The sequence below is a fragment of the Hyla sarda genome, chromosome 3 (genome assembly GCF_029499605.1).
Source record: "Hyla sarda isolate aHylSar1 chromosome 3, aHylSar1.hap1, whole genome shotgun sequence".
In the NCBI taxonomy this organism is placed as follows: domain Eukaryota; kingdom Metazoa; phylum Chordata; class Amphibia; order Anura; family Hylidae; genus Hyla; species Hyla sarda.
The window spans coordinates 182,178,906-182,195,616 of NC_079191.1; the positions used below are offsets into that span (position 1 = coordinate 182,178,906).

Below are 16,711 nucleotides of genomic sequence, written 5' to 3' on the forward strand. Positions count from 1 at the left end.
TCTGGGACCTTGTTTAGGGCTATGTGACTCCACCAACTATTATATATTGTGCGGGTGTCTCGGGAGTGGTATCCTTTTTTAGGGCCCCCCCCCCTGTTGTGTAGTGGCCTTTTTGCCTTTTTAATGGTTTTATGCCCTTTGTTTGCTTTAATCATGTGTGTTAAATTAATAAATTATGGTTTCAATTGTACTTCTTTAGTGGATGTGTGCTTTTTTGGTATATCACCTTTCCTCTTATGTGATATCGTGTATATTGATATACTTAGCAGCACCCCGTGAATTTAGATACTTGCTGAGCCTGCTTGGTTGTTGAGGTATCAGTGTTTCCCTGTCAGGCATAGTAGATCAGGCTTTGCATCTGGCATAGCCTTATTGGCTTCCGCAGCCAGGTAACCAGGGGCCGTTTGAAGGCCCCTGGTTTCCATGGCTACTAATGAGACCCCGCGATCGCATTGTGGGGTCTCATTGAAGAACAGAGGGAGCTCCCTCCCTCTGTCACTGACAAATGGTGCTGCGGTCACATTGACCGCAGCACTAAAGGGGTTAACTGTCAGGATTGGAGCGCAGCGCCGCACCTGACAGTTGTGATGAGTGCCCCCGCCACCAATTACTGCCCACAGCGCTGTCATAGCTAATGAATGTATATATACATCCATTTGGGTTAAGTCACGGACAAAATTTGCGGGAAGGGGTTAAAAGAAAAAACAGTGCAGAAATGTACATGAAGTGCATTCGATATTGCTGACAAATTGGTCATTTTTCAGTTCACAAAATATAATTTGAAGAAAGTCCATAAAGAAGAAATCCATAAGAGATTACTCAATCCATAGGAATATATTCTATAAAATTAATCTAATAATTTGTCCCATAACAAGGGTTATGGGACAAATATTGGTTTGTCAGTAATATCAATGTTGCATAGTTGGAAGATTATTGATAAATTAGAAATAATTCATAAGTAACAATTTATAACAATTCATAGGTAGAAATAGCAATGATTAAACAATAATTTATTTATATATGTAAATTATTTATTCCACTTCATATAATATATAATTGCTTTATAATTTAATAATTACAAATAATTGCTTTATAATTGAAGTTGATAATATTAATAATAGTCTTTATTTGTTGCTTAACGCTTCTATAGAGATTGCGGGTAGTAATGTTCTTAGTAGCATTATCACACACCGCTGCTGTAGAACCGGGCTCCCTTAGGCTAAGTTTCTACTTGTTTTTTTTGGGGGGGGAAATTCAGAGAAAAATGAAGAAAAAAAAACGTCCGCATGGCGTTTTTTCAGCAAAACACTGTGCAGACAGATTAGATGTAAATCAATGAGATATCACAAAATTCTTTTTCCACTTGGCGCTTTTTCATTTTGGCGTTTTTTTTTTAAATCCTTTTGGCGTTTTCTCTCTCTTTTTTGGCATTTTTCAGCTTCTTGGTGGTTTTCCTAAGTCGAAGCATGTTGAGCCACTGGCGTTTCTTTAGTCAAATTGTGGCTTTTTTCTCCCATAGAAGTTCTATTTGAGTGAAATAATGCCATTAAAAACGCCATGTATGTTTTGCATTTGGTGTTTTTCTTTGGCGTGTTTTTCAATTGTTTTTTCAGCCATTCTCTCTGGAGTCAGAGAGTGTGCTTTCCACTGTGTCCCAGCACCTCCATAGTAGAGATGTTGGGACGCTAAAAATTAGGTAGAGTTTCTCCTCTCGTGGAAGTTAGAGTGGTAGCCCAGTTGTCATGTGACAAAAGAGCTTCCCCGGACACAACAACTTTAGGGGAGACCCCCAAAGGGGTACCCTAAACTAGAAACACCCCCCACCCCCCCAAAAAGAAAACAAATAAAGTATTAAAATGTAACCTTTAAAGGGGTTTTGTGCTGCCCTGCCTTTCGGAGCTCCGCACGCAGCGTCCGGAAGTTCATTACTCCGAATGCTGTGTGCGGGCTTCCGTGTTCGCGGCCGCCGGGCGTGACGTCTCGCCCGCCCCCTCGTGACGTCTAGTCTATGGGAAGGGGGCGCGACCGCTGTCACGCCCCCTTCCCATAGACTTTGGTAGAGGGGGTGGGCGTGACGTCACGAGGGGGCCGGACGTGATGTCACGCCCGGCGGCTGCGAACACGGAAGCCCGCACACAGCATTCGGAGTAATGAACTTCCGGATGCTGCGTGCGGAGCTCCGAAAGGCAGGGAAGCGCACAACCCCTTTAATAAGTGCTTGAATAAAAACAGTCCTCTGCCAGTCCTCTGAAGCTGGGTTGCCAGCGAAACGTCAGGGCTTGTGTGATATTTTAACTGCTGCGTCTCAGTCAGCCTCTATCTTTATCTACTACAGCTAAATGAGTGGCCATACAAATATAACGGCACACAATAATGTTGGCTGCATTATGAGCATAATAACGACTGTGCTAGACTGGAGCTGTGATTTTAATATAGTGTAGTGCTGTCACCTAGTGGTGTCAAGTTGAATCACAACACTTTTTATTCAAGCACTTAATAATTTTTTTTGAATTTTTTTATAGTTTTTTTGTTTTTTTTCCTTTGGGGGGGGGGGTTCTAGTTTAGGGTACCCCTTTTGGGGTCTCCCCTAAAGTTGTTGTTTCCTGTGATCATTACCCTGTTACCTCCCGGGGTTTGTTGTATGGGAAAAGAGCTTCCCTGACACAGAAGACCAGTGCTGCTTTATTTAAGCTTAACCATAAAGCCACCTGGGCTTCGGTTTCAATACTGTTATTGAAAAAAGCTCAGGTGACTGCGAAAAGTGTCTAAAACATTTGGAAAAGCATATGAAGTATACCAGATTCCTATACAGAAAGGACAGCTTCATTGGAACATCCTGTGGCACTAAGGATCCCAGCACACCAAGCTGAACTTCACTGTGCATCCATAAGCTAAACAAAGCTGTGTGCTAACAAGCAGTTGTGAACGTCGTCCAGCTTGCAAAAGCGCACAGACTAACACAGATGCAGAGGAGCACTGACTAATACAGACAGACATTTTGGAAGGTGGGGCGGAAGTGACTTGCGCTCTGCGGCGAGCGCATATAATGTCACACGCCGAGATCCCAGGTACGGTAGCGCACAGTAGCCGGCATTACTGCAAGGCTCCCCATCACTACAAGTGTGTGCGCTCCGTCCTGGGATCCTCGGAACAGCACATCTAAACTGTAAGTAGCCGCTTAGCGGAGTACAACCTTTTTTTCAGGTACAAAACCGGATTATACTAATGGGGGATTCCTATATGTGTTTTCTCCTTTAGGTACGCTTGACCCTGTCACCAGAACAGTGGACTCCTGATGTCCTGTTCTATTACAGGTGGTTTTATACAGTTTTTCCGTGATTTTAAGATTCTTTCACCTACTATCTGTTAATAGGGTGCTCTCGATACCGAAAATAATTATTATAGGGTATCTGAGTTTTGCTGATTTGCCTCTCCTGAAGACGCCACTTATTGGTGGCAGAAACGCGTTGAGAGCTATGAGAACTACACCCTACTAAATTGTATTTATCACATGCTGGAGAGCGATATATGTCTCGACCAGCATACTTAATCTTTTGTTTTGGGTTATATTTGAGCACTATAATTTGGTGATATTTTAACTTTTCCCTATTAAAAGTTAAGTATTAATGCACCTCCCCAGGGAATTAGAAATTATTTCCTTTTAATTTTGTAATACAGACAGACATCTAAGAGAAAAATATTACTCTAAAGCGGTAGAACCGCTACATTCGTAGAGAACTGACTGATACATGTCTACTAAATTGAAAGTTTGCTGCACTTGCAACATTGACTTACAATATAAACAATTTCTGTTATAGTATTAACTATATTGAGTGCATAACCTATAAGAAGAAACCGGACATCTGTGTATGGACATGTTATAATGTTAACTCATATCCTCACAATGGGTGCCCCCCACTTAAACCAATGCAAAAAATATGTTATGACCGGACTGCACTATAATGAATTTTATATACCGTATATGTTATATATTAATTTATCTATATTTATATTTTTTTCTTCTACATTTTTAATTTTGTTTTATTACATTTTTTTCTCATCTAATTTGATCTGATCTAATTTATATACTAAGATATATATAACTAAAAAAGTTCAATGCAGCTCTCTCATGTAGTGAAAAAACTTGAAAAAGTTCCATAATAATGGGAACAGCAGCGATGTTTAGACTCACTCCAAAGCCTTTTTTAAAGCCAAGGCATTTTAAACTAAAAGGGAATTTGTCATTAGTATGACCCGCACTAACCTGTTATACAGGCTTGTAATGCAAGTGACACTGATGACAATGATACTTATTGGTCCCTACTCCGTGCCTCGGTTCCACCGTAATCCTGTTTCTTCAGTATTATTTCTCTATTGTATTCAGCCTGCCTAATAAAATACCAAACACTTGAACTCACCTTTCTCTGCTCCCTTGGTGACTCTGCTTTTTCCTGAGCTACAGGGCATAGTGTCTACAGCAGGGAAAACTGACAGTGCCGCTCACCAATCACTAGCCAAGGTGGGACACCTGTGACACATCTACAGCTCTTTCCAGCTCTGTGAAGTGGACTGTCCGCAGAGACCGGCTGTAGACGGAGAATCCTGATACCACAGCTATGAGGAAGTGGAGTTAAAGGTAGAGATTTATCAAACCCCGTCCAAAGCAAAAAGTTGCTGAGTTGCCCATAGCAACCAATCAGATCGATTCTTTCATTTTTGACAAGGCCTCTGAAAAATGAAAGAAGCGATCTGATTGGTTGTATGTTCCAGAGAACCCGGATTGTGGCCCAACAGAGGCACAGAGCAGGAACTGGTAAGTATCATTGTCATCATTCCCACCTCCTCTACATGCCTGTACAACAGGTATGAAATAGTTTATATATAGTTTATAGAAAAAGAAATATCTGATAATAAGTTTATAGAATATACTTTTAATTAATTGTTATAATGTATCTTCTATATAGAATACATGAGGTTGTCCAGGATTAGAAAAATGCTTCTTCTTTCTTGCAATTACTCCTGTTAACAGGTTGTGGTTGATATTGAAGTGAATGTGGACAGGAGCTGTGCTGTTTTGGAGGGTGGTGTACTTGTTCTTTCTATTCTGGATACATTTTGGTTTAATATCAAAATTATTTGAGCTTAGACACAAAATTTCAGCAATAGTGGCCATAAAAAAAAAAAAAACTACTACCGGTAATTTTAAAGTTAAACTAAGATGGTGTTATTCTATGTAGCTGTTATTTGTTATTGGCAGTAAACCCAGACGAAAAAAAATTCAGGAAAAAAACATACAAACCAGAGAAAATATACAATATCTCTAAAGTTTTGTATTTCTCTAGTGCACTGTTCTATGACCAAATCACTTAAAGTTGTTCGTTGGATGAAGCTATAAATAAAAGCTCAGGGGAAACTTTGTGAAAACATTCTGTCATACTGTACCGTACTTGAGTTAGGCTTCATGAACTAAATCTATAGTACAGTTCTTTGCTTTGAGACAAAATCGGTGTCTGGTGAACTCAGTGCACATGTACCTGCAGAGAAAATAATATGAGGAAATGCATGATCTGACGGGGACTGTATGCTCAGTGATTCACTTGCTAATGGGAGAAATCTCAGTAAAGCAGAAAAGGCAGCAGTCTGGAATTACATAATTGAATTTCTTTTATTTATAGCTGAATGGTGATATTGATAAATATTCTGTGTTTTGTTATCATAAATACAATTTTTATCTGGTATTATATAATACCTTTATCTTTGCCACCAGTTTTTCTATCGCCTTTAACATTATTGGAGAAGTAGTTTTATCCCATGTATTTTTATTATTCTCATATTGATCAACGTTGACAGCATCATGTGATGATCATTTTAGATGAAAAGGAAACCTCAATGCATTCTTAAGCCTAGGACTTTTCTTGTAGTAAGTTAGTAAATGAACCAGCAGGCATTGCATACATGTTAGGATACGCTTGTCCTCTAGATGGAGCTGCCCCCTTATCTGATCTGCAGACCAAAATCAGCTTTGGTCATAAATCAGTGAATTACAATTAAAATTCAATATTTCATATTAATTCAGGTCATGCTGAAAGGTTAATTTGACATTTAATATTGTGTTACTTATGTATATGGCTACTGAAATGAATACTTGCTTTTTTTTTTCCCAACTAATATAATAGGTCGTATGATACATGTTAAGTTTAGTTCCTTATGGCACCAAAATAGCTCTGACCTGTCGAAGCATGGACTCTACAACACCTCTGAAGGTACCTTGCGGTATCTGGCACCAAGACGTTAGCAACTGATCCTATAAGTCTTAAAAGATGTAAGGTGGGGCCCCCATGGATCATACTTGCAGAGAAAGAAGGATAAAAGGGTGTACACACTAGGTGCTAACTCCAGATGAAGAAATAAAAAATTAGGAGAATACTGTTACTTAAATAAAAACTTGTTTTTTTCATATAGTCGTTGGGACTATAAAGAGGGCCCCTATGCCCATCACACTCTACTCATCTGCAACTGAGGAAGGGTGGTACAACACCCGAAATTAGTCTTGCTTTGATGTAGTCTGTTAATTTTGTTATTTAACAAACAAGTTTTTATTTAAGTAAGAGAATTCTCCTCATTTTTTATTTCTTCATCTGGAGATAACGCCAAGTGTGGACACCCTTTTATCCTTCTTTCTCTGCATACTCTTTACCAGTTCCACGCAGCTGACACCAGTTGAATCCCAGACGGCTTGCAAATCTCCCAGAGTACCCCAATTACAGGGCTGATACGCTTAACCTCAAGGCTACATGCAGGTGAGAGTCCCATCACAGACCCTCACAGATTCACAGAATTATACAAGGCGCTGTCCTCAAATTTTTTGTCTCTTTCTCCTTACTATGGATCATACTTGTTAGACTGGCACATCCTACAAATACTCAATCAGATTGAAATCTGTTTTTTTTAAGGTCAAGTCAAGAAAGGACACATTACCCTACTAAAAAATGGGTCACTGCCATTAGGCAATAATGTTACTTTAAAGAGGTATACTTGGTCTGCAACAATGTTTAGGTAAATGGTACATGTAAAAGTAACATTTGCAAGTCAGGACCAAAGGTTTCCCAACAAAATATTGCCATTATACTACCTCTTCCAGCTTGCCTTCAAAGCATAGTGCATCTGTAGTTTACATACCCTTGGCCATCCACATGATGTAACATAAAATGTGAATTATCAGACTATGCTACTTTCCTCTATTACCCCATAACCCGTTCTCATGCTCACATGCCTACAGGGGTGGCATGGATACTCTGGCCTGTGGCTATACAGCCTCATACACAGCAAGCTTTATGCTCTAACTCAGACCTGACTCAAGTGGGCTTTAAAGGGGTACTCCAGTGGAAAACTATTTTTTAAAATCAACTGGTGCCAGAAAGTTAAACAGATTTGTAAATAACTTCTATTTAAAAATCTTAAGCCTTCCAGTACTTATAAGCTGCTGTATGCTCCAGAGGATGTTCTTTTCTTTTTTAATTTATTTTCTGTCTGACCACAGTGCTCTCTGCTGACACCTCTTTCCATGTTAGGAACTGTCCAGAGCAGGAGCAAATCCCCATAGCAAACCTCTCCTACTCTGGACAGTTCCTGACATGGACAGAGGTGTCAGCAGAGAGCACTGTGGTCAGACAGAAAAGATATTCAAAAAGAAAATAACTTCCTGTGCAGCATACAGCAGCTGGTAAGTACTGGAAGGATTAAGACTTTTAAATAGAGGTAATTTACAAATCTGTTTAACTGTTACCTGCACGCTGAGGTCCTCGGCATTCCTGTTCCCTCACCTGGTTGACACCGCCACTCTGTTAGCATAATAAAGAGAATATTGAAGCTTCTACCTTGGCGAGTGCCGTCCATATTTCTTCATTACGTTATTTGGATTGATTTCTACGGTCTCCAGACTGAGCACCGAACGGGTCAGTTAGCTTTGTGTTTGTACACCTGTGTACCATTCACTTGCTGTAGCTACAGCAGTGCCGGACTCTCTATCTTTTGTCTGTTAATTTACAAATCTGTTTAACTTTCTGGCACCAGTTGATTTAAAAAAAAAAAAAAAAAAATTATCCAGTACTCCTTTAACCCTTGTGTTTCTGTTTGCTTAGTATGTTTAGTAGTTTCTAGCACATGTAGTAGCACCCCAATTTTATTTTTTGTTTGCGGAGTCCTCGCGTTTCCCGCTTTGGCATTTTAACAAGATTGTCAATATTATCCAGTGGTTTAGAGGAGTTGTCTGAGAACAAAGTATTTTTTCTACTTTTAACTTTGACTCCAGTTCCCTTTAAAAAAAAAATGCTTTGTGTGAAGCCTGTCTAAGCGTCTAAACACATGTGCAGGTAGGATGCCACGCTGTCAAAAAACTATGCGGCTAAACTGCATTTATTTCATTGAAAATAGCTGGGGTTATGTGGAGCAGTTTTTGACCATATAAGAAACTTCTATCAAAACCATATTAATTGGTTGTAAAATATGTGCAGATTAGCAGACACACTATCTACCCATATGAATACACCTTAAAGCGTACCTGTCACATCACAAAAAAAACTGTTCTATGTTGCTCAGTATCTCATCCTGATCATGTACATATCATTTTTATGTGTCTATGGCCTATATTTCTCTCAGAATTAGCTTTATTTCTAAATTACCTTAATGCTGACGACCAGAAGCAGGGGGGCAGTCCCTTTCTTCTCCTCAGGTGATAACCACTCCCCCTCCTCCCCCTCCCTCCTTCTCCTCAGTCACTGGTCTCAGAAGTGAGCATCTGTAACCCTTTCCTTTCTGGTTTTATGCTATACACACACAGTGTGTGCTTACAGCTTTTGCAAAACTACAGCTCCCAGCATGCCCATCCTTTGAGTTATAGTTTTGCAACAGCTGGAGGCATATGATTGTAGTCCCCTAGTATCAGATATACCCACACACACACACATTGGGGGAGATTTATCAAAACCTGTGCAAAGGAAAAGTTGCCCAGTTGCCCATAGCAACCAATCAGATTGCTTCTTTCATTTTGCAGAGGCCTTGTTAAAAATGAAAGAAGCGATCTGATTGGTTGCTATGGGCAACTGGGCAACGTTTCCTCTGGACAGGTTTTGATAAATCTCCCCCCCCCCCCCCCTATATGACATCATTTATTCATACACATGCACATTACATAGACAGCACAGATTTACACACATACATATATATATATATATATATATATATCCACACACATATATACATGCAGGGACACTTACTTTTTAAACAGAAAATCCTCCATTCAGTCCTCATCTTCAGTCACCAGCTTCTTTCATCATCTGCTCACAGGCAGCAGTGTACTCCTGCCCCTCCCCCCTTCTCCTCACACGAGGAGACTGTGAAGTAAACACAGACAGTGAGGGAGACTATCACAGCAGCTTTAGATCTGCAGACCTGTCAATCATAAAGTGGATCCATGACGTAGGTGATGACGAGTGGACACAGCCAGGCTGGTATGTATCCCAGGAGGCACGGAGGCAGTTTTTTGACTGGCTTTTTCAGTATGAAATACAAATTTTTAATGAAAGCAATTGCAAAACCTATTGGTTTTGCATGCTTTACAACATATCAAAAGTTTTTATATCTGACAGTGCCCATTTAAGGCTGAATTCCCACTAGCGTAATAGAGACACATGTTAATGTCCATATTTCTTAAGTCCTAGTGGTTGGTGGCAAGGAATTAGTGCCGGTGGGTATGGTTTTTCTTATATGTTTGTATCACCCTGAGTGTTCCAATAAGCAGTGCCAGCTGAGTGCCCTTTATGCACAGTGCCAGAACAGCACAATGGTATTGTCTGCAGGAGTCTTTTTTTTTAATAATATAGCTATTAAGGGATCAGAGCCTAATTTTTCTGTTATGTTGTATGTAAATTTTTCCCATTTAATTTTGATATGTAAATGATAAATTAAATGATCTGTTTGTAAACATTTAATCTCCTAAACAACATGTCAACATGATAAATGCTAGTTTTAAAAACTTAAAGGGGTACTCCGGGGGAAAAAACATGTTTTTTTAAATCAACTGGTACCAGAAAGTGAAACAGATTTGTAAATGACTTCTATTTAAAAATCTTTATCCTTCCAGTACGTATCAGCTACTGTATAATACAGAGGAAGTTCTTTTCTTTTTGAATTTCTTTTCTATCTGACCACAGTGCTCTCTGCTGACACCTATGTCCATGTCAGGAACTGTCCAGAGCAGGAACAAATCCCATAGGAAACCTTTTCTGCTCTGGAGAGTTCCTGACATGGACAGAGGTGTCAGCAGAGAGCACTGTGGTCAGACAGAAAAGAAATTCAAAAAGAAAAAAACTTCCTCTGTATTATACAGCAGCTGATACGTACTGGAAGGATAAAGATTTTTAAATAGAAGTCATTTACAAATCTGTTTCACTTTCTGGTACCAGTTGATTTAAAAAACATGTTTTTCCAATGGAGTACCCCTTTAAGTTTTTAAAACTAGCATTTATCATGTTGACATGTTGTTTAGGAGATGAAATCTGTTTAACTTTCTGGCACGAGTCAAAAAAAAAATGTTTTCCTGCGGAGTACCCCTTTAAAAGGGCACATGTTGTACATCTTGACAAAACATTAGCCTTTCTAATATACTTCAGAAGAAAATGTTATTTCCTTTTTTAGAAATTGTGGCTTAAAAAATCATGGCTTTGTCCAAGCTGAAGCACAGGCATGGACAAAGACCCTGGGGACCCCAGCTATCTCTGGGGTGGCAGCGGCGGCGTCCGGAACATGGAAGCTTGGAGCTTCCGTGTTCGTGATGTCACATCACGCCCCCTCCATTCATGTCTATAGGAGGGGGCGTGATGGTTAATACATAGCCGTCACACCCCCTCCCATAGACATGAGTGGAGGGGGCGTGGTGGCTGTAGTCGCCAGTCATCCGGCATGGAGTGGAGTATGCTCCGTGCACGGATAACTGGGGTGCCACACTGGAGATCGCGGGGGTCCTTCGCGATCAGACATCTTATCTTTGGATAGGGCATAAGATGTTTTTCAGCAGTGTACCCATTTAATGTTTTGCCAAAATGTACAACACACAAAATGTTTTTGTATCTGACAGTGACCATTTAAATCCAAGTGTACTATAAGCTGACTTACTGTCATGGATGTGTCCAAATACACTGCTCATGTGTGTTGCTACAAACCTTAGCTGTATTGGTCACCACCAGAATAAATTTTAGTAATAAAGTTATCCCTAACATAATATTCTTTAATTGTTAAAGATCATTAGAAAAATCCTCTCCAGTAAATTATTGCATTTTCGTTCAGCTGTCACAACAAACAAATTAAGAGAAACGCCATAAAAGACAAAACAGTTCATAAACCAGTCAGTAAGCCTAACATAATCATGCTTCCCACGAGCAATAAAAACCTTGTAAACATTAGAAAGCCTTTGTGTTCAGAGGGGTCTTATAATACGGGTGTTCTCCATGAAGCTTTGAGCTGTTTTAAATGATCAGAAGATGTCTAGTTATACACTGATCGCCAATGTTCATATCCAGGGTGTATTTCTGTGACATCTCTATGATCTGGCAACATTTGGGTCCTGTTTAATTTCATATAACCAAAGTTTCCATAGATAAACAAAAAAAATATATGAGCCACAGGGGACACCTCTGGTGTGTACCATTATGTATATGTATATATACATATATATATTTCTGGCTTGGCATAAATCCCAATCAGTTCTGAGACTTCTTAAATGGAGCCTGAGCTGTTTTGCAGGACACACTACCTGTGAAGGTGGTGTGGTGAGCTGATTAAAATATTTTTTTACCCAGAAGCCCGCGGAGTGCTAAATGGCCTAACTTGAATCTCTGTTACACCTGAAGAGGTGTCCTCTCCCCGAGGAAAGTACTGACCCCGTTTGAAGCCACAGGCCTCTCACCACAGCCAAGCCAGATCACCCTGCTCTGTACTGACGAGGGGCAAACACCCCGAAACAGCTGTCTGCAGATGGGTCCTCTTTTCTTCTGGAGAGAGTTCTGGCTTGGCATAAATCCCAGTCAGTTCTGAGACTTCTTAAATGGAGCCTGAGCTGTTTTGCAGGACACACTACCTGTGAAGGTGGTGTGGTGAGCTAATTTAAATATATATATATATATATATATATATATATATATATAATATTCTGATTAAATATTATTTTAGCAGATAGCTTAACAACAAAGGTTTCACATCTTCTCCTTTCTCCAGAAGTTCTACTCTTTGTTTATCCATTTTGGTCCTCTTACATATCTTTTGTAGCTCATAGTTTGTGTTAGAAGGGTTTTAATTGCTGCCAATCTTTCCCTATTCAGACACTTTTCCTAATAATAAGGATATCTTAAGGTGCATTCACACAACGTTTTGTGTATACGGCAGCTGGATCCGGCAAAATAATAAAAATACCGGCCACTGCCTTATCCCCATTCACTTTAATGAGTTGGACATATAGCAGCCACTTTGCCTTAAAAATAATCCTAAAAGAAATTTGTTACTTGTGATCTTTTATGGTGGGAGATATTTGGATAGTAGAGGAGCATAGCTCTTGGAGACATGATGCGATTGTGTGGTCCCATCAATTAGTGCTCTTCCAGATACCAGTATTCTGTAAAGGAGGTGGTCAACAGGGAAGTGCTGACAGTGTGCTTCACAAACATTGCACTACAAAAAAAGTGAAAAGCACTCCATAGTGCAATAACATCGATTCAGGTAAATGCTTAACCCCTTAAGGACCCAGCCATTTTTTGCACATCTGACCACTGTCACTTTAAACATTAATAACTCTGGAATGCTTTTAGTTATCATTCTGATTCCAAGATTGTTTTTTCGTGACATATTCTACTTTAACATAGTGGTAAAATTTTGTCAATACTTGCATCCTTTCTTGGTGAAAAATCCCAAAATTTTATGAAAAATTAGAAAATTTAGCATTTTTCTAACTTTGAAGCTCTCTGCTTGTAAGGAAAATGGATATTCCCAAATTTTTTTTTAACCCCTTAAGGACTCAGGGTTTTTCCGTTTTTGCACTTTCGTTTTTTCCTCCTTACCTTTTAAAAATCATAATCCTTTCAATTTTCCACCTAAAAATCCCTATTATGGCTTATTTTTTGCGTCGCCAATTCTACTTTGCAGTGACATTAGTAATTTTGCCCAAAAATGCACGGCGAAATGGAAAAAAAAAATCATTGTGCGACAAAATCGAAAAAAAACGCCATTTTGTAACTTTTGGGGGCTTCCGTTTCTACGCAGTGCATATTTCGGTAAAAATTACACCTTACCATTATTCTGTAGGTCCATACGGTTAAAATGATACCCTACTTATATAGGTTTGATTTTGTCGCACTTCTGGAAAAAATCATAACTACATGCAGGAAAATTTATACGTTTAAAAATGTCATATTCTGACCCCTATAACTTTTTAATTTTTCCACGTACAGGCCATGATCTGAAGTTTTTATTGGTATGATTTTTGTTTTGATCGGACTTTTTGATCACTTTTTATTCATTTTTAATGGTATAAAAAGTGACCAAAATACGCTTTTTTGGACTTTGGAATTTTTTTGCGCGTACGCCATTGACCGTGCGGTTTAATTAATGATATGTTTTTATAGTTCGGACATTTACGCACGCGGCGATACCACATATGTTTATTATTTTTTTTTTTTACACTGTTTTCTTTTTTTTATGGGAAAAGGGGGGTGATTCAAACTTTTATTAGGGAAGGGGTTAAATGACCTTTATTAACACTTTTTTTTAAAATTTTTTTGCAGTGTTATAGGGACCTATAACACTGCACACACTGATCTCTCATCCTGATCACAGGCGTGTATTAACACGCCTGTGATCAGTGTTATCGGCGCTTGACTGCTCCTGCCTGGATCTCAGGCACGGAGCAGTCATTCGTCGATCGGACACCGAGGAGGCAGATAAGGGCCCTCCCGGTGTCCGGTCAGCTGTTCGGGACGCCGCGATTTCACCGCGGCGGTCCCGAACAGCCCGACTGAGCAGCCGGGTGACTTTCACTTTCACTTTAGAAGCGGCGGTCAGCTTTGACCGCCGCTTCTAAAGGGTTAATACCACACATCGCCACGATCGGCGTTGTGTGGTATTAGCCGGGGGTCCCGGCCGTTGATGAGCGCGGGACCGACGAGATATGATGCGGGATCGCGGCGCGATCCCACTTCATATCGCAGGAGCCGTCGCAGGACGTAAATATACGTCCTGCGTCGTTGAGGGGTTAATTCACGTTTCCAATATGTCTACTTTATGTTTGCATCATAAAATTTACGTGTTTTTACTTTTGGTAGACATCAGAGGGCTTCAAAGTTCAGCAGCAATTTTCCAATTTTTCACAAAATTTCCAAACTCACAATTTTTCAGGGACCAGTTCAGGTTTGAAGTTGATTTGAAGGGTCTTCATCTTAGAAATACCCCACAAATGACCCCATTATAAAAACTGCACCCCCCAAAGTATTCAAAATGACATTCAGTCAGCGTTTTAACCCTTTAGGTGTTTCACAGGAATAGCAGCAAAGTGAAGTAGAAAATTCACAATCTTAATTTTTTACACTTGCATGTTCTTGTAGACCCAATTTTTGAATTTTTACAAGGGGTAAAAGGAGAAAATTTATACTCATATTTGTAGCCCAATTTCTCTCGAGTAAGCACATACCTCATATGTCTATGTTAATTGTTCGGCGGGGGCAGTAGAGGGCTCAGAAGCGAAGGAGCGACAAGGGGATTTTGGAGAGTACGTTTTTCTGAAATGGTTTTTGGGGGGCATGTTGCATTTAGGAAGCCCCTATGGTGCCAGAACAGCAAAAAAAAAAAAAAAAAAACCCATGGCATACCATTTTGGAAATTGGGCTCCTTGAGGAACATAACAAGGAATAAAGTGAGCCTTAATACCCCAAAGGTGTTTCACAACTTTTGCATATGTTAAAAGATTTAAAAAAAAATTCACTAAAATGTGTGTTTCCCCCCAAATTTCACATTTTTGCAAGGGTTAATAGCAGAAAATACCCCCCAAAATTTGTAACCCCATCTCTTCTGGGTATGGAGGTACACCATAAGTTGACCTGAAGCGCACTACGGGTGAACTACAATGCTCAGAAGAGGAGGAGTCATATTTGGCTTTTTGAGAGCAAATTTTGCTCGTGGGGCATGTCGCATTTAGGAAGCCCCTATGGTGCCAGGACAGCAAAAAATACCCCCACATGGCATACCATTTTGGAAACTAGACCCCTTCAGGAATGTAACAAGAGGTACAGTGAGCATTTACCCCCCCACTGGTGTCTGTCAGATCTTTGGAACAGTGGGCTGTACGAAATTTTTAATTTGCACAGCCCACTGTCCCAAAGATCTGTCAGACACCAGTGGGGTGTAAATTCTCACTGCACTCCTCATTACATTCTGTGAGGGGTGTAGTTTCCGAAATGGGGTCACATGTGGGGTTTGTTTTTTTTGTGTTTTACAAAACCGCTGTAACAATCAGCCACCCCTGTGCAAATCACCTCAAATGTACATGGTGCACTCTCCCTTCTGGGCCTTGTTGTGCGCCCCCAGAGCACTTTGCTCCCACATATGGGGTATCTCCGTAGTCGGGAGAAATTGCATTACAAATTTTGGGGGGCTTTTTTTCCCTTTTACCTCTTGTCAAAATGAAAAGTATAGGGCAACACCAGCATGTTAGTGAAATTTTTTTTTTTTTTTTACACTAACATGCTGGTGTAGACCCCAACTTCACCTTTTCATAAGGGGTTAAAGGAGAAACTGTTGTCTTGAAATACGACAGGGCTCCGAAGTAAGAGAGCGCCATGTGCATTTGAGTCCTGAATTAGGGATTTGCATAGGGGTGGACATAGGGGTATTCTACGCCAGTGATTCCCAAACAGGGTGCCTCCAGCTGTTGCAAAACTCCCAGCATGCTTGGACAGTCAACGGCTGACCGGCAATACTGGGAGTTGTTGTTTCGCAACAGCTGGGGGCTCCATTTTGGAAACAGTGGCGTACCAGACGTTTTTCATTTTTATTGGGGAGGGGAGGGGGGCTGTGTAAGGGTATGTGTATATGTAGTGTTTTTTTTATTTTTATTTTATTTTGTGTTAGTGTAGTGTAGTGTTTTTAGGGTACAGTTGCATGGGCAGGGGATTACAGTGAGTTTCCCGCTGCGAGTTTGAGCTGCCGCGCAAAATTTGCTGCATCGCAAACTTGCAGCCTGATACTCACTGTAAGCCCCCTGCCCATGTGAATGTACCCTGTACATTCACAGGGGGGATGGACCTGCAGCTGTTGCAAAACTACAACTCCCAGCATGCACAGTCTATCAGTGCATGCTGGGAGTTATAGTTTTGCAACAGCTGGAGGTACACGGGTTGGGAAACACTGAGTTAGGAAACAGACAATGTTTCCCAACCAGTGTGCCTCCACAACTCCCAAACATTCTCAGGCATGCTGGAAGTAGTAGTTCGGCAACATCTTTAGAGCCAGATGTTGCCGAACTACAACTCCCAGCATGCTTGGAGTTGTAGTTTTGCAACATCTGGAGGACTACAGTTTGCAGACCACTTATACAGTGGTTCCCAATCTGTGCCCTTCCAATCTGTGCCCTTCCAGCAAAACTACAACTCCCAGTATGCCAAAACTGTCCAGG

The 16,711-nt window shown here is 40.3% G+C and overlaps 1 protein-coding gene across 5 annotated transcripts in view; it reads left to right on the top strand.

Moving 5' to 3' along the window:
- Nucleotides 1-16,711, top strand: part of DLGAP2 (DLG associated protein 2) — a 1,068,027-nt gene that overhangs the window by 401,510 nt on the left and 649,806 nt on the right. Inside the window, exon 1 of one of the 5 annotated variants that reach the window (XM_056565690.1) lies at nucleotides 9,470-9,509. The exons of the other annotated variants lie outside the window; for them this stretch is intronic. Within the exon in view, the coding sequence (XP_056421665.1) occupies nucleotides 9,485-9,509 (25 nt within the window). The 5' untranslated portion in view covers nucleotides 9,470-9,484. Of the gene's footprint in view, nucleotides 1-9,469; nucleotides 9,510-16,711 lie in introns of those variants that run through there. 5 annotated transcript variants of the gene reach the window in all.